Raw genomic sequence first — 19,547 nt, 5'->3', positions numbered from 1 at the left:
GGATTCGAAATTTAAAAGCCAAGAAACCTTACCGGGAGGCTCCAAAAAGAGAGGAAGAGTTCTTGATAGTGGATGAAGTGCTTTCATGATTTGAAAGAACAATGGTTTCAATGGATTTTGAATCTTCATTGGTCCCACTTCTTTTTTCGTGAGACGTTCCCACAAATGCCACCTTTTTGTCTTCTCTTCCTTTGAGCTTGAGACAATAAGGTTTAATATGATCCGATTCTCCACAATTATAACATGTTATGATGCTCATTCTCTTATTGTCATCATATCTATACTTTCTATAGTAAGGTTTTAAAAAATGTGACAGTTTGTAAACATTTGTGTTAGCACTCGGTCTCGAGACGGCCAAAACATTATCCTTAATCGCCTTAGAGTCGGATGTAGATTTCAATATTGTTTCTTCCATGCATACTTAGCCAAGACTTCATGTAGGGAAAAAGGCTTTTCCCTATGAATAATATTGACCCGAACTTGTTCAAATTCGGGTCTAAGACCTCTAAAGAATTAGAACAATTGTTCCTCGTGCTTGTATTTTTTTTATTCTTGAGAATCATTCGGAGTTTCCCATATAGGCTCAAGTTTGGCCAATTGGTCCCAAAGCCTTTTTGAGGGTACTATAATATTCCCTCACGGTTTTATCACCTTGTTTGCAACTATGTATTTTATCCTTAAGATCCCACTTGTGAGCTTCATTTTTTGGTATATGTTTGTCTAACATATTCCCAAGCTTCATCAACTCTTTCAAATTCAAGTATGTCGGAGCAAGGATCCTCATGCATGCTACCCATGAAGAGGGAAAGAACTTTGGCATGGCCTTCTTCCCACTCTATATGTTTTTTTATATTCAAGCATAGCTTTTTCTCTATCAATTCTCTTAAGGTTCTCTTCCTTAGACCCACCATCATCTCCAACAACTAATTTTGTGAGAATTTGTTGTGGTTCAAATGATTTTCTTTTTTGGTTCATATCGCCGACCCCAATTGTTTTGGGATGAAGCAGTAGTAGTTGTTGTTGTTGTTGTTTGTTGTTGTGGTTCAAATGCGGAACCATCAACAAATTGCCATATATTCTTTCCCATAAGAATTCTTTTTACTGCCACAACCTAGGTATTGTAGTTTTTCCCATCAAATTTGATGAGAACAACCGTTACAATTTCTTTATTATTCATAGTGGAAAAGAAGAGGAGAATGAGTGGAAAGAGAGAGAGAAGAGATGTCCCAAGTTGATGTAGATGCATCGTAGGCTTCTTTACACGTTTCGAGCTTCCAATGCCTCCGTTCAACACTTTCTCTTTATGAAACCTCAAGCCTTCAAGCGCTTCTAGCTCTGATACCATGTAATGAAACAAGAAGTGCACCATCACAATGCCAAAAGAGGCTACAAATGTGCACACACACAAACACAAATGCCACTTATGGGCCAAATACATTAAAGCCACAAAGGGGCTAACACATAAACCTCTCAAAAGAGAGGAAGAACACCAATATAAAAATAAATATATATTTCAACATGCTTAGAACACACATTAACACAAAAGGGCTAACAACCTCTATATACAAGAGGGGGCATTGGGGAGCTCCCAATATAGATGTTGAGAGCTCCCCAACGGTCATATTTGTGACCGTTGGAGAGCCCCAACAGCTCTATGGTCATATTGACAATAGAGCCCCTAAACAAAAGGGTAATTTGTAAAAGGAAAATAAAGAATGAAAACCCAAAACTATCCCTAATGGACAGCACCTATTACATGTACAAAATGACCGAAATACCGCTGGTTAAATACCCAAATTACATAGCCCAATATATATATATATAATGAGTATATATATAATATATATATATATATATATTATGTATAACACTACATTTTAACATTCCCCAACACTCACTTTAATAAGCATTTCCCTAAAAATTTCTGATACACCTGTCCCCAAATTGTTCTTTCTTTTTCATAGTCCAGAAGTCTATTTGTTCTTTTTTTAACACTCTAGAGATCCAATTGTTAGGTATGTATTTAACCACATGTCTTTCTTTTCACCACTTCAAAGCACCTGCTTTGTAACGACCCCAACTAATCTTTGTAAAAATGGTGATTTTTTTTTAAACAATTGCGAACTATGTCCAACTGCTCCAAAGGTGTCGCCTGATTGTTCATCGCGAACAAACTGGCCAAGAACACCATAGAACCCTGCTTGTGGTACTTGGAGATCTTCAAAGTCGAGACGATCTTTACCTCACTCACAGGCCTAGTCGCCTGAAACACCAGTGCAGATAAGTTGGGGTGCTCCAACAAAACCTTTTTTCCCCAACACTGAAGGGTCTCATTGTGTCTAGAAAACCAGTATATACCCAGAATGACATCATAGAAAGTCATGTCTAGTATAATTAGGTCGGCAAACAACTCATGCCCCTCGATGACCACTCGAACAACAAGAAGGTACTTCCCACAACGAATACACATGCCCATTAGAGACATAACGTTGAGAGTCTTTTCTAGGCTAGACGGAACGAGGTCAAGCAATCCCGCAGAAGAATACGAAATAAACAAATGGGTAACACCCAAATCTGACATAACACGAGCATACATCAACAAATTCAACATATTTTATTAGTAATTTCGTCCTTGATCAAACCTAGCCCCTTAGGATTGATCTACAACAAGCACACTTGTACAAACACAACAATTTAATTCACACATATAGAATTAAATAAAATTATCCCTATGGTCAATAACATAGAAATTCACAATTTCACAATAATAAGGATAAATATACAAAATAGCTCTTACCAGTGATGTAGACTGCTTATGGAGTACGAGTCGTGACTTTCTAATAATGGTTCTGACAGATCTAAATGGGTTCAAATACCAACTTTAGCGTATATAAAGACAAATTGCTATTCCAAAAATAGTTCAATACATAGTTTTGCGGTCTGGCTCTGATACCAACTCTGTAACGACCCCAACTAATCTTCGTAAAAATGGTAATTTTTTTTTAAAAAATTGCGAAAATAATACCTAATGATCTGGAGTCTTACATATTTAATATATACCAAACCACAATAGATAGTGCATTGAATCAACAAAAAATAATCACTTTATTAATCAATTGAATAAATGTCATATAATAGAAAATCGTCTGTTACAAGAAGCTACTCTGTCAAGAACCCATAACTTGTCACACAAGCTTGCAGTTTCCAGCTAGAAAGTCCACCCATCACTGATCCCTCGATCCTGTAAAACATTTTTTTTTTAAACGAGTAAGAACCAAAGTCCTTTGTACGAATTCCTCTAAAAATTCAAACTGTAAGGAAATAACATTGTGGTTGAAGGGAAAGTTTTATAGGACGACTATTAGGCCCATTTTACTATATGGTATAGAATGTTGGGCTGCCAAGAGACATCATATTCAAAAAATGTGTGTAGCTGAGATGCGTATGCTTAGATGGATGTGTGAAAATACAATAAAAGATAAGATTCAGAACGAGGAGATACGTAAGAAGGTAGGCGTTGCACCCATTGAAAATAAGATGAGAGAGAATCGTTTATGGTGGTTTGGGCATATTCGACGAAGGCCTAATGATACTCCAGTTAGAAGGATGGAGAAATGGAAAAATATATTAGTTAAAAAAGGCCGGGGTAGGCCTAGGAAGACATGGATGGAGATGATAGGAAAGAATATGAATGCTTTGAACCTCACCGAGGACATGACATTAGATAGAAATGATGGGAGGAGAAGGATTCATGTGGAAGACCCAGAATGATTTTCTTTTTTGGTTCATATCGTCGACCCCAATTGTTTTGGGATGAAGGCGTAGTTGTTGTTGTCCTTGTTGTTGTAAGGAAATAACATAATTTTAGAGGAATATTACATCAATAATTTCCATAATTAACTTATTATTCAAGCATTTAAATAAGTATTATGCAATGACAAATATCATGCGAAACAAAATAAGCATGAATGCATGAACTAATGCAGAACAATAAAGATGTATGAATAACTTAAGTTATTTATCAGTTACTTTTGCATGCATGTTCTTATTTAATGCACACAATTTTATTTTTCAGTTTTCTTTAAACTTGCAGATACTCAAAATGGTTACAAGTTTACGAAGTCCAAGTTAGGTTCCCAAAACTAGTTTAACACAGAATTTGTATTTTATTACTGGGTTGCACACTCGTCTCTCGATCGATATCAAGAATCAACACCATCCATCAAAACATTAGAAATCAACATCTAATGTTGGGATACCAGGGAAATCAACATCCATTGATGTCACTTTCTTGATATGCCAATAACAGCTGTGTTTACAACACCACCCAGGCAAAGTGACTGAAAACTCTCTAAAATCATGGCCAAGAGACGAACCACCATATCGGGTTCAGGGGCACAAACGCACACAAAGTTTTAGTATCCTCATGGTTTTTCCAAAACCACCATCCAAGATTCTCACACCTTGAAAGGGACATCAAGGAACAAATTAATTACACCATTCAGTCTCTTTTATCTTTTTAAACATTTCATGTTCTTTACATAAGAACCGTTTTGTAAATCAACATGCAAAATCAAATTTCGGGCCCTCGTCCGCATAATTTAATAGTGCAATGAACTCTGAAAAACCAATAATTTACATAAATAAATGTTGCAATTCCTAAATTAAATCAACATTGGAGCAACACATGCTACTGGCCCACATGGCTTTCTATGGTTTACATCTGACCACAAAAGCATCTCAAAGTAATTGATGCATCTTTTTGCAAAATTTCAGTGAACATGCAACACTTGTTTCAAAACATGTCCACAATGTACATTCAATCACACAACATGAATGCACATGAAGCCAATTGCATACACATGCAACAAATGCTTGCAACACTTATTATCATGATCAATTCCGTGCATAAACACCAAAATATGCACGTGATCATATTTATACAAACATCAAAATAAATTCAAAATTTTCATGTGTATGATATGTACATTTGCAACACAGTAATTGAATGTATAAATATGCACAATCAGTTCCAAAACATATATAGCACCCTGCAGTCCACATTAATGCAGGTATGAACATAACAATATTGTTAAAAAAAAAAAACATACTGCGAAACTGATTGGGATGCACAAACACACCCTCTAACAAATTTGATCAGATTGTACATAACTTACAATTTGACAATCTGATTTGATTACACATGTGCAATCAGTGCAAAATCCGATCAGATTGCATGTACACAAACAATGCACAAATTTGATTAGATTGTACACCGCACCCCACTTGTAGGGATGGCAGTGGACCGGGGCGGGGCGGGGGACAAGGTCTCCACCCCCGCCCCGTCTCTAAAATGTAACCTTCATCCCCGGTCCGCCCCTGTGGCGAGGGAGACTTTGGTCCTCCACCCCCGCCCCGTCTCAAAATACTAATCCCCGTCCCCGCCCAACCGGTTGGGGCTCCATCGACCTCTATGTCTGGCCGACGAGCGTCCTCTACGGTGCCGATTGGGGCTCCATCGACCTCTCCGTCGACACCGACGAGGAGTCGTAGCAGAAGCTCAAGGATGACTTTGACGCCTTCATGACGACAAAGGCGATCGACCTTGCGCAACCACTTGTCGATGCGCATATCCCCTTCCGGATCCACATCGTGAAGGACCACCACATGAAAGAGCGGCTCTACCTCGAGGTCGAGCGGCTCGGCCTCTCCGCAGTCATCATGGGCAGCAGCAGCTTCGGCGCCTCCAAGCGGACTAGCAAGAGCAGTCTCGGCAGCGTCAGCGACTATTGCGTCCACCACTGCATCTGCCCGGTCGTCGTTCTGCGCTACCCGGAGCGTCAAGAAAGAGGCGACGACGATGACTCCGACTGATAAAATAAGGTTAGGGTTAGTAAGAGAAGATAAAATATGAAGGGGCGGGGGCGGGGCGGGGCGGGGAGGGGCGGGGGAAAGTGTCAGTCCATCCCCGCACGGGGATGAATTTTAACCTTCATCCCCGCCTCCATCCCCGTTTCATGCCCTCCATCCCCAGTCCAAACGGGGCGAGGCGGGGCCCCGCTTTCCCCCGGTCCACTGCCATCCCTACCCACTTGGCAACAACTTGATTTTTCAGTGCATAAATCAGCTAACGACATGCTGTCAGCAGCATGTCATTGCTAGAAAACATGCACAACAGCATGCTGTCACTGAGCAGTAACATGCTGAACAGCATGTTGCTGCTGCAAAAATGCATGCAGCAACATGCTGTGAACATGAGTCGGTGCTACACAATTGTGCAACACTGTGCTGCCTAAACAATTCACAAAAACCCATACCTATGCAGCCTAAACAGTCAGCAACTTTATCAAATATATTCAGATATGCTGCTAGTAAAATAAACAAGTATATACCAGTCTGATGATAACCAACACTTTGAACAAAATAATCAATTTTAAAATCAGTCATCAAAACATGCATGTACAAATCTGGTAACAGTCCCCATAACAGCCTATGTTTAGTTTTGATGGTGGACAACCTAATAACATAAATACAGGTATGAAGACCGTCTATCAAATTAATATATAGATATCCTATAGCCGTTATCAAAATACAACTGCATAGTTAATCTGATAACAACCATCAAGATTAACATATACCATTAACTTTGATCAGCATTACAACAACGTGATCAATGCTATGCTAATCGCAGTTCACATCTAATAGCAAAGGAATTCAAATTTTATAACAGTTCACGGAATAGCATATCTACAAACCTGAAAACAACTATCAAAACTACATAATAAGATTCATTGACAGTCAACCAAAATACTTTTAGATAAATTGGCAGAGAGTCCTCGACCTGTCACATGTTTGAATCTAATCAACATAATAACACGACACACAGATTTTATGACTGTCATCAGAATTACATAGTCAAATCTAATGACAGTCACCAAATACATAGTCCAGTTTTATCACAACTTCGAGGATAAAATACAACCAGATTTGATAACATCAAGGAGATTTATTTAGAACAGGTCTGATCAGCCTGCACATCACTTATGAGCAGATCGGCATACCGTCATTAATATATACAAGAATATACTGCAAGTCTGATCAGATTTGTACTCAAAAGAGTCGGCAAATCTGATCAGATTTTCTCACCAAAATCATAATGCAAGTCTGATCAGATTTGTGCTCAAAAGAGTCGACTAATCTGATCAGATTTTCACACCAAAATCATACTGCAAGTCTGATCAAATTTGTGCTCAAAAGAGTCGGCAAATCTGATCAGATTTGCACAAACGTATATATATAAAGAGAAGCAACTGGTTGTCGGAGAGGAGAAGCTTGAAGGAGAACTCAGATTGGGTCGTACCTATGCTGAAGTCATCCATTGAGGAACTCCTGGTCCAGTCTAGTCAGGTTTGGTTAGTTTGAGTGTGAAGCTTGCTAGGGTTTGATTTTGGAAGTTCTAAAAATCAAACCCCATTAGATTTGGAGCTGTATTGAATTTTTGGTGGATTTTTCAAGAATTTCTTGGAAATCTCATACCTGTTTTGAGAAAGCCCTTAAATCTGTTCTGATTTTTGGTTATTAAGGGTTTGGATTGCTTCTATTTAAGTCGTTTTTGAGTTGGGAATGCTTCTTAATCAATGTTGTGCTCAGTTTTTGGTTTGATACTGAGTATTGATGAAATTAAGGGTGTTCACATCCTGCGGTAGCCTATTTTCTATCCTTCTAAGCATATTTTGGACATCGGGTAGGCTGAGTTAGTGTGGTACCTTTGCTGTTTCATTTTGGGAGTGTGAACAGGCCTATTTGGTATATAAAGGTTGCAGAAACTTGTTTGGAGGGTTTTGTGCAAGGATTTGTGAGTTTTATCGTTGTTTGTAGTGGAGCTACTATTGGTGTCATTTGCAGTTTGTGAGTTTTGTGCTTATTGTAATGAAGTGGATCGAATCCAATGAATATGCAAGAACACACACCTCAATCAAGTGGGAACACTTGATTGAATAATCACACCACCCACACAAAGGTCAAATGAGAAATTATAAATAATACAAAGGCTGTAACACCCCAAAAATCCAAGACTTGTAACTTTTAGAATAGTTTAGAAAGCTTTGAAAACATACAATTATCAGAGTTTAAATAATACTTCAGCGGAAAATAATATTTTTTTAAAACCACAAGTCAATGGACCTTGAGCGCATTACAGTGTAAACTTTCCTTTGTCAAATCCGGCACAACTATGGAAATCAAATGGTTTTGAAATGCAATTTCAATGATGGAGAATTTGTTTGTTGAAACCGAAAAGAAGTTTACTAAAACAGCTTTAGTAACTCAAGGTTTAATAAAAAGAGAAATTTTGGAATACCCTTCATACCAAATTTACCAACATGTCCTCAGGAGCGAAACGTCAGGGAAAAAGCTCTATCTTGTTCTCATCACGCCATCGTGCCATCGCAGACTGTATTACCTATCCAAAACCTACCCATAAAATGGGTCAGTTTCACTAAAAACTGGTAGGTGCACAGACATGACAATATTGAACATAATTAAGCAGAATAATTTAATATGTCAAGTAGACAGACAATTATATAGCAATTTAATTTCAACAGATTCACAGAGCAACTATCATGAACACAATGTTAAAATTATTACAAGCATTTTACTGGCACCAGTAGGCTAACTATTACAAGCAAAGCACTGCACAAGAAAGTTAACTAGCAAAATACAATGCTTCATCAACCACACACACAATTCCATAAATATTGAACCTGTTGTACCCTATAACTTTCATACGTGCATAACTGAACACATTGCGATCAGATTTAACTTATGTTTCGATATTAACTGGCCAAGCGGGTACGCACAAGGCACGACTCTAGAAACAGCCTAGACTGATCCGGGGGTTTATTATGCTATGTATTTTATGATAACCCGGATAGCTGACTGAGTCCGCACCTAAGGGGACGGTCGGTGACTAAGAGAGAAATCCCCAAAGCAGCATAAACAATGGATGCATCCCAAACATGGAGAGCTACCACCTAGGATAATTATGGTAGTCTCATTCCCCTAACTCCGATGACTGGGGAAGCCGAGTCTTTTCCTCGTAACTGCCATTAATGGCCTGTCCATCGAAGTTTTGTACCTTCCTGTCCTCTCTCCTGACAGGAGTCAGCGATTCGAATGAGTACATCAGGGGTAGTTAACTGAAGACTCATTCTACATACTCTGGTCTTTCGACCCACTCGAGTATCTTGTCGGTGAAGGCGAAAACATCACTTATTTAGGTGATCACAACATTTTGTTATTTGCGCTCATCGAGGTTGCCACAACCTACTCATCCAATCATCGCAACGTACAAAGACGTACTTGTCAAAAAGTACGGTCGTACATGTCATAAGTACGACTACGATGAAAGGGATATGGTTCCACAAAAGAAACCCCAACAGATGTTATCTGCAAAAGAATTAATACAACACAGCCTGGCAAGATAAATCTTGAATTCACTTCAACAACATTTTTTTCATATTTCATGATGCAAGTCATCTCGGATCTCTCGTCCGATCAACAAAGTACTTAACATGTTGTGCATGTCTAAAAGTACGCCATACTGAACCAAGGAGGTCTGTGGGCTTCTCAAAAGAAATACCCAACACACAACTTCATAACAATTCAAAGAATATAGGAGTGCTCATTTGGCACGATTCATCCTTAAAAGCCATAATGCCACATTAAGTCATTCACACAAGACACAACACTATCAATCTTACATCCAAAATTTATCTTAGTATCGACATGTTACACTAGATTGATACATAAAGAATGGGTCCTTCAACAGAACCCCACTCATTCATATGCTCATGCCCCTGATCGGGGTTATTCAAAATGAGCCGCAACTTGAGTCAAGGTTATAAAACATTTCTCCCAAGTGTGTGGACTTGGGAGGGGCCAAATGTGACTTCGCAATCCTGCAAGACTTAATCATACTTTGCAAAAGTTGTGCATTTTGAAGAGCCCTGGGTTTGCAGAAGGAAATCCTCTTTAAAAGAACTATAGTGCACAAGTGCAACTTCTGGTGTTTTGAAAACATGTGATAACAGGATATGCACAAGACTACAGTTATGTAAGTACATATTTACCATGAGTGTGAGCATATGCAGGTTATAACATGTCAACAAACAACTCTCGACTTGCGATGCTGCACATCGAGGGAAAAGCACATAAGTAATACATGAGGTACCAACACCATACATTGACCACTTAGACAGGCAAACACATAAGGTCATAAGTAATACACGAGACACAAGGTCGTACCTCACTCAAAGGAAACGTGCAGGCAAAAATGGATGCAAGCAAACAAGGGCATATGTATTTCAAGAAATACGAAACCACACCTCAAATTCATAAACACTACGCAAAATAATAATCGAATAATGAAATTGTACATCCACCCATAGAAAGGTACAGACGAGTATACATGCAAGCAACTTAGGGCATAAGTATTGCAAAAAGTGCGAAACCACCTTCAACACGTAAGCAAATACACAAATTACTACTCGAAGAGTAAAACCGTACATCGACTCATAAACATGGAGACAAGAATAATTAGTCACGCAACAGCAGCATAAATCTAAGTACAACTAGCATAGACATTTTAATTATTCCAACTTAATTAGATCTTATTGCCCCTTGTGCGACTTTACCCTACCTTGGGATGTCGTGCAGCTGCGTACGCCTACGCGAGAGGATAATACGAGGGTCGGGCCACGGAGCACGAACGGAGCCTGTTGCGTAAGCTGCAAGGTACGTTATTAGCATGCATTTAAATGAATAGGGAAAACGGCAATAAAGGACTGGGGTTTCGGCTTCTCAGCAAAACAAGGCAGGGATCAACGGTTCCTGCCGATCCGAAACAGAGCAGGGTAGGGTCCAATGACCCATGCCGGCAAAGGAAACAGGTGCAGGGGCCCTCGGCCCCTGCCGGATATTTAAAGAGGGGCAGGGGCCATCGGCCCCTGCCAGACGACTAAGAGAGGGGCAGGGGCCATCGGCCCCTGCTGGGTTTCCGAAAAGGGAGGCAAGAGCCGAAGGCTCTTGCTGGCTTGAAAGGAAGGGCAGGGGCCATAGGCCCCTACCAAAAAGAGGAATGGCAGGGCCGATGGGCCCTGCCAAAAAAAAAAAGAGCAGAGAGAGGGGAGTGCAGGGGCAAAGGCCCCCTGCGGCTTCAAAAGAGGAGGCAGGGGCCAATGGCCCCTGTCGTTCATGGAGAGAAAGGGCAGGGGCCATCGGCCCCTACTGGTGTTTAAAAGAGGAGGAGGGCAAGGGCCAAAGGCCCCTGTCGGTCTAAAAAAAATGGCAGGGGCCATCGACCCCTGCTGAGTTTTAAAAGAAGAGGGGCAAGGGCCGATGGCCCCTGCCGGAAGGTAAGAGAGGAGGGTGACAGGGGGACGACCGACCTCCTGTCGGTCGCCCCGATCTCCCACGGGGAAGAGAACGGGGTCCGCAGGGGCCATTGGCCCCTTCCGGCACTCCGGCGCACCCCAAAAGAGGGAAGGGGACGACAGGGGCCCTGTAGGCCCCCTGTCGGGTCTCCAAAGGCAAGGAGGAAGGTGGGAGGGCGCGGCAGGGGCCGTGCGCCGCCTGCCGGCGTCCTGGCGAGGTGACAGAGAGGGAGATGGGAGGGGGAGAAGAGGGAGGAGGAGACCGAGGTAGAGGGCGTACCTGAAAGGGGAGGAGGCGAGGTGGCTGGCGATCGACGGCGTGCGCAGGGAAGGAGGAGGCGTCGGTCGTGGTTGCCGCCTGTAGGGAACGAGAAGGGGGGGCGGGGCATCGTTCCTCCCCTCCCGCAATGCTCTTAAAGAGCTCGGGGAGGGCGACAAAAGGGGAAACCCCGATGGGTTTCCCCATCGGGCCGAAGGCGCGGTGGGGGGAATGCGGCGCACAGGGGGGTTTTGTTTTAAACAAAACCTCTCCTGCGTCGGGTTATGAAACCCTATCGCAGGCGGGCCCGGGTCGGGTCCGGACCTGACCCGGCCCGGGTCCGATAATTTTTTTTTTTTTTTGAAAAAAACGTGGGTTTTACAAAGGCCATGCGGCCTATTTATAATACAAGAGGCTAAAAGGGGCAGCCAATATGGCTGTTGGGCTGCTCTCAACAGTCATATTTATGACTGTTGGAAGCAGCTCCAACAGCTATATTGGAGCTGGCCCAACAGTCAAAAACAAAAAAATTATACAACAACAACAACAACTACTACTACTACGCCTTCATCCCAAAACAATTGGGGTCGGCGATATGAACCAAAAAAGAAAATCATTCTGGGTCTTCCACATGAATCCTTCTCCTCCAATCATTTCTATCCAATGCCATGTCCTCGGTCAGATTCAAAGCATTCATATCCTTTCCTATCATCTCCATCCAAGTCTTCTTAGGCCTACCCCGATCTCTTTTAACTAATATATTTTCCCATTTCTCCATCCTTCTAAATGGAGCATCATTAGGCCTTTGCCGAATATGTCCAAACCACTGCAAACAATTCTCTCTCATCTTATTTTCAAAACCAAAAAAATTATAAAACACAAAATAAAAAGGTGAAAAAGGGTTGTCAACCCCTAATGGGCTGACACCTATTACAGTGAAAAGATTGAAATACCCTTGCTGGGTATTTCAGTTATAATATATATATATATATATATATATATATATATATATATATTTTAAAACCCCCTTAAACTCATGGTGGAACAATCGCGAGTTTGCCAAGTAAGAAGTGAAATCTTGGAGACAGAAGCGCTTTTATGAAGAAGTCTGCTAATTGATATTCAGACGGAACATAGGGCAATGTGATGGTCTTTCTCAGAAATTCTTCACAAACATAGTGGCAATCCATCTCAATGTGTTTCGTCCTCTCATGAAATGTATGATTGCTTGTAATGTATACAACGTTCTTGTTGTCACAACATAATCTTGAAGGTTCTGCAGTATGAATGCCTTTTGCGCCTAAATGCATGTTTTTGATAACGTTGGTTATCACAACATAATTTTGAAGGTTCTGAAACTATTAAGATTGGACTGCATGCATATACGGGTCCAGATCTGGACCCGTATCTCTATCTTTATAATATCAGGTCTGGACTGAAGAGTCTCAGACTCGACCCGATCTGGTGGTTATAAGTTCACGTAAAGAAATAGGGCAAGTGTATTGGAGGCTGATTGATCTGCTGCTGTCTATGTCACATGGGTGCGGGTGCGGGTGCGGGTGCGGGTGCGACACGGGTGCGGCGCAATTTCAAAAATTTTGGACACGGGGACTCGGCTATATATATATATATTAAATATATATATATATATATATATATATATATATATATATATATATATATATATATATATATATATATATATATATATATATAGACTCGGTCAAAGTTGTGCCCATTAGGGGACAGGTGATGAGTTGTGAAGGCATTCTGTACACTTTCTTCATACAGGAATAATTCACTTTTGGGCACTTTCTTCATACACTGTAATAATTTACTTTCTTCATACAGGAAAAAACCACAAAAACTTGAGTTGTGCCCATTCTGTACTTAAAACTTGAAAGTGTACAGGTTTTTTAGTTGTGATGGGTTTTTTTCCTTACAGCTGTAGCCCAGAAAATTTCAAAAAAAAAAAAAATTCAAAAAAAAAAAATTTTCAAAAAATGGACCAAAATGACCCTGGGTGCGTTGACCACACCCAGGGTCGGGTTGACCGAGTCCGAGCCGCACCCGTGTCCGCACCCGTGTCGGTGCGTGTCGACGCGGGTGCGGCGACCTTGGAGCCGAGTCCGTGTGACATAGGCTGCTGTCGTTCTCCCTTCCAGCAACCAGCAGAAGAGCCAGATACCAAAAAGGTGCATTTTCTTTCAGAAACATCAACACCCATATATAAAAGTAATGATCTCATTCACACGAGCGGAGCCTCCTGCCGACGAATGGCGACGACAGGGGGCTCTGCCCCCTTGTCAGTCAACCCAAAGAGAGAGGCAGGGGAGGGGAGTCCCCCTGCCGATGACATGGAGCTCAGCCCCCCCTGTCGGCCGATCTTGAGAAAGGCAGGGGGTAACCCCCTGCCGATTAGAGGCGACGGCAGGGGGCTCTGCCCCCCTGTCGGTCGACCCCTCACCGAGAAGAAGTGGAAGAGGAGGCGGAAGGAAGAGAAAAGAGGGGAGGTGGATGCGTACCTGGGGTCGCCGGAGCGGAAGGCGGTGGGTCGCCGGCGCCTTCGCAGCAGAGAGAGGGAAGGAGATGGTGGTCGGCGGCTTCGATCGTCTGTGACTGTGGCCGTCAACCGCTGCGGAGGACGAGTGGAGAGCGAGAGGGTGACTGAGGGGGAGAGCCGACGAGGCTGTCGCCGATGGCAGCCATCGATAGTCGCCAATGGCTGCCAGGGAAACGAGGTTGTCGGTTGAGGCCACCGGACTGAAGGTTGTTGTCGGCGGTGCTCGGCAACACAGAGAGAGATGGGAGTCGGAAGAGACGAGAGAGTCGGGGTGGAAAGGGGTTTCGAGAACCTCCCCTCCTTCGGCCTCATCTTTTAAAAGGGGAATAGAGGCGGTGCCTCAGTTGGGTCCGGGTCGGGTCTGGGTCCAGATCCGACCCAAATCCAAGTTTTTTTTTGTTTATTACATCAGCTGTGATATATAACCATTAATGTGAAGTGAGCTTGCTGAAAGAAGTAATGTAGGTGTATACTTTCATCAGCTATGATATAAAACCATTAATGTGAAGTGAGCTTGCTGAAAGAAGTAATGGTGTACATTTTTCATAACCTTCACTGGTCTTTGCCTAAAGCACCTCATTTTTGTTTTCCTGGTTTCAAAGTTAACCTTTTCTTTGTCTGGAGATACTATAGTATATGACCTATATTTGAAAAGGAAACTTTTATTTATCTCCTTGAACATTTACTGCTCCTAGGTACTAGACAATCTGCTTAACAGGTATTTGCTTTAAGTGGCGGGTCTTTATCTTGTACTGCATCTCTGATAGAGGTGAATATGCACCTAAACAACATTCATAATTTACAGAATCAATCTTACATTGTACAATACATGAAAAGATGATGTGTGGTATGCATGTTTTGCTGTCAACTTCAACTATTGAACTTGTGGAAGTGGGCATGCATATTCAAAGTATAACTGTGCCCATGCAGGTGTTTATGTTTGACATTGTTTACTTGAGAGTTATTTATGGATAAATCTAGTTGAATTTAGTTGTCAGAAATGGCTATTTTGTTGAAGTTTGAACGGAAGATTGCCAGTTGTTATTTATAAACTGCTGAGTTCTTCCAATACCACAATATGACTCTTGAATATTCAGCAATCTTCTTATTGCAGCGATCTGGAGTAGAGTTCCCTCAACATTTAAAAGATGCAGCTCCTATATTTAGTCCTCCTGTTACTCATCCAATTGTCAGGAAGCCTGAGGCATCCTATGGCATGCCACCCCATTCTTCAAGAAGACTGGACGAAGCAATGGCTTCAGAAAGAGATCTTCTAAGGTAGTCATGCAAATGTTACTGTATTTTGGTCTTTATGATTGGCAGTATTGTCTTTACATGGGCCTTATCTTATGGAAACTGTTGTCAGTTTGTCAAACCTGGATGCAATACGGAGTGTCCTGGATCTTTTGAAAGATATGCTTGATGCTGTAAACCCAAATGAGCCTGAGGTACACTAAATTCACTGGTTCAAGCCATTGCATATCATAATACTGTGTGGTTTTGATTCGTAAAATGCCTTATGAGACATGCAACTTTCACATTCAAATCTTTTGGTAATTCTGTTTTAACTGCTGCTTCCTCTCATTGACTGGGGTTCATCTTTGAAATAAATAAAATTGAATGTTCATGGTGGAGTTTAGGTATGTTCCATGCAAAAGTTACTTTTAAGCTCTCTGCTTGTGGCTTTGTTTTGGGTACTTTTAACCTGCATCAATTTTAATGGAATCATTATGCTTACAAACTGAAAGCTGCAATATAGCTTTTATTTTCGCTAAGATGCTGTATGGCTTTGCTTATGGCATACAGACATCAATATTCCTTGAAATATTTCAATCTTTTCATCAATTCATTGATCAAGTGAAGTCTCTTTTTATCATGATCTCCACATCTATGTTCGGATAAACACCTAGTTATGTCCAACACATTTGTGATAGGATTAACATGTTTTCTTGCAACAGTAAATTGTCTATTGCCATCTTCATAGTGATGGAAAGTATGGCGGCCTTATCATTTTATTAGTAAAATCATGTGTTTTGACTAATAAAGTCATGGGAAGCACACTACACTGGCATTGCTAGCAAGGTTTTTTGTTTTTGGTACACTGTGTTCTTGAACATTATCAGTTATATTTTTGAAAATGCAGTAGATTCTCCATGTAAGGATTAGAGGCACCAAGCAAGTGGAGGATCTGTCAAAGGCTACTATTCATCTTTTGCACATTATGGGATGAGATGGTCATCGTTGACCTGCTTGGATGTATCAGTTAACCATTATGCAATAATAAGTAAAAGCGGATAGTTTTCAATTCTTGATGGGACTCAGGCCAAAGTTTTTTAGCATGTGAGATCGATCCTCTTCACTTCATTATTTACGATGCCTACTATTGTCAGGTATTGATTGAGCTTAGCCTTGAAGAGGCTATAATAAAGGTAATGTGAACGAGGATTGTTGCTAGTGTAGATATTGCTTAGCCACCACTTATACTCGCCTAGTTCTTTATTTTGACAAGGGATTACTATGTCACTATTATAAGGAGCCAACCCATATGAAGAATGGAAGTTCCTTAAAAAAGCTGCAATGTCATCGCTTCTGCAATAGTACTATGACTATTGCACCACCGCTTCATTCAAAGAATTAGTTTGAGCGATCAATTTCCGTTGTTGGTATCTATGTGGGTTCTACTTTTTACTTGGTTGGATCTTTTGTTGCTGTGCCATACCCTATTTCGTGCACATATGCTTTTCCTTTTCATTGTCATTCGTCACCAAGTCTTCGGCCTTAGGTGCTTACTTTCATATGCACTTCACGATATTATTCATAGTCACTTGTATTGTTCAAGGCAAATTCTCTTCGAGGGTTTTTCTTAGAGTTTTTTTCACTGTGGTTTTTCTTTGGAAACAACAACAACAACTACGCCTTCATCCCAAAACAATTGGGGTCGGCGATATGAACCAACAAAGAAAATCATTCTGGGTCTTCCACATGAATCCTTCTCCTCCATTCATTTCTATCCAATGTCATGTCCTCGGTGAGGTTCAAAGCATTCATATCCTTTCCTATCACCTCCATCCATGTCTTCCTAGGCCTACCCCGACCTCTTTTAACTAATATATTTTCCCATTTCTCCATCGTTCTAACTGGAGCATCATTAGGCCTTCGTCGAATATGTCCAAACCACCGTAAACGATTCTCTCTCATCTTATTTTCAATGGGTGCAACGCCTACCTTCTTACGTATCTCCTCGTTCCGAATCTTATCTTTTATTGTATTTCCACACATCCATCTCAGCATACGCATCTCAGCTACACTCATTTTTTGAATATGATGTCTCTTGGCAGCCCAACATTCCGTACCATATAGTAAAGCGGGCCTAATAGTCGTCCTATAAAACTTTCCCTTCAATCGCAATGACATTCTACGATCGCACAACACTCCAGTTGCACTCTTCCATTTCATCCACCCAACCTTTATCCTATGATTTACATCTCCATCAATTTCTCCATACTTTTGAATGATAGATCCCAAATATTTGAAACAATCATCCACCGGTATTTCTTGCTCACCAAGCTTCACTATACTCCCATCACTACTTCGTTGCTTACTAAACCGACATTCCATGTATTCTGTCTTACTCTTACTTAACTTAAAACCTCTTGCTTCCAATGTCTCTCTCCATAATTCTAACTTAGCATTAACCCCAGCTCTAGACTCATCAATCAAAACAATATCATCAGCAAACAACATACACCACGACACATTTTCTTGAATTGATCTCGTAAGCTCATCCATCACTATAGCAAATAGGAAAGGGCTTAAAGCAGATCCTTGATGTAACCCAACCGTTGTAGGAAAATTGATTGTCACCCCTCCACAAGTGCGGACATTGGTTACTACTCCTTCATACATATCTTTAATTATACTAATGTACTTGAGAGAAACACCTTTCTTCATCATTGTCCACCAGAGAACATCGCTAGGTACTCTATCGTAAGCCTTCTCCAAATCAATAAAAACCATATGCAAATCTTTGTTCCTCTCTCTATTTCTCTCAATAAGTTGTCTAAGAAGATGTATAGCTTCCATAGTTGATCTTCCAGACATAAAACCAAATTGATTCTCTGATATCATGACAACCTTCCTCAACCTAGACTCAATCACCCTCTCCGAAAGTTTCATAGTATGACTCATGAGTTTTATACCACGATAGTTTGTGTAATCTTGTATATCACCCTTATTCTTATATAGAGGCACCAAAGTATTCTTCCTCCACTCATTAGGCATCTTATTTGTCCGCCAAATCTTGTTAAAAAGATTTGTCAACCATTCTAAACCTTTCTCTCCCAAGCATTTCCAAGCCTCGATAGGTATACCATCTGGGCCAACTGCCCTTCTTGATTTCATTTGCTTCAAAGCCTCTGCAATTTCTTTCTTTTGAATCTTGCGCATGAAGTCACGATTCATCTCATGAAAAGGAATGAAAAAGTCTCCAAGATCCTGAGCATGACTTTCATTAAATAGCTTATCAAAATAATCTTTCCATCTCTCCTTAATCTCCTCATCTTTGACTAAAACCCTTTGCGTTTCATCTTTGATACATCTAACCATACCTAGATCGCTCGATTTCCTATCTCTCATCTTTCCAAGCCTATAAATATCCTTCTTGCCCTCTTTGGTATCCAACTTGTCATAAACCTCCTTATATACCTTATCCCTCACGTTCCAAAGTACTTTTTTAGCTTCCTTCTTTGCAATCATATACTTCTTCAAATTCTCATTATCACGACTTTTACTTAGATTTCTATAACACTCTCTTTTAACCTTAATAGCTAATTTGACATCCTCGTTCCACCACGATGTATCCTTACCTAGCGGTGCATCGCCTTTAGACTCACCCAATACCTCCTTAGCCACCTTTCTTATGCCACCCGCTATCTTATTCCACATAGATTCTGAATCCTTCTCGAGACACCAATCAACTTCCTTAACTACCCGCTCTACAAACATTCCTTGTTTAGCTCCTTTCAGTGCCCACCACCTAATTCTAGGATCTATACTATGTCTATCCCTTTTGCGGCATTGTCTAATTCTAAGATCTAAAATTAAGACTCTATGTTGTGTAGCTACACTTTCTCCCGGTATAACCTTACAATCGATGCAACAACCCCTATCTCTCTTTCTAAGTAGGAAAAAATCTATCTGACTCGTATTAACCCCACTTTTAAATGTTACTTGGTGAGACTCCCTCTTCCTAAACCAAGTGTTTGCTTTTGAAAACCTTGGGAAAATATTAGAA

At 40.9% G+C, this 19,547-nt stretch overlaps 1 protein-coding gene and 1 pseudogene across 1 annotated transcript in view; both read left to right on the top strand.

Moving 5' to 3' along the window:
• LOC149826616 (TOM1-like protein 6) overlaps positions 1-19,547 on the top strand; it is a 93,813-nt gene that overhangs the window by 43,712 nt on the left and 30,554 nt on the right. The window contains exons 5-6 of the mRNA XM_090018907.1: positions 15,369-15,532; positions 15,621-15,702. Coding sequence (XP_089875033.1) covers positions 15,369-15,532; positions 15,621-15,702 — 246 coding nt within the window. The remainder of the gene's footprint in view (positions 1-15,368; positions 15,533-15,620; positions 15,703-19,547) is intronic.
• LOC149826617 (universal stress protein PHOS32 pseudogene) lies at positions 4,703-5,874 on the top strand (annotated as a pseudogene).

This window comes from Nuphar pumila, chromosome 10 (assembly GCF_984573655.1).
Source record: "Nuphar pumila chromosome 10, dmNupPumi1.hap1.1, whole genome shotgun sequence".
Lineage (NCBI taxonomy): Eukaryota > Viridiplantae > Streptophyta > Magnoliopsida > Nymphaeales > Nymphaeaceae > Nuphar > Nuphar pumila.
The sequence above is the reverse complement of the archived record's forward strand: the minus strand, read 5'-3'. Positions and strand labels throughout refer to the sequence as shown.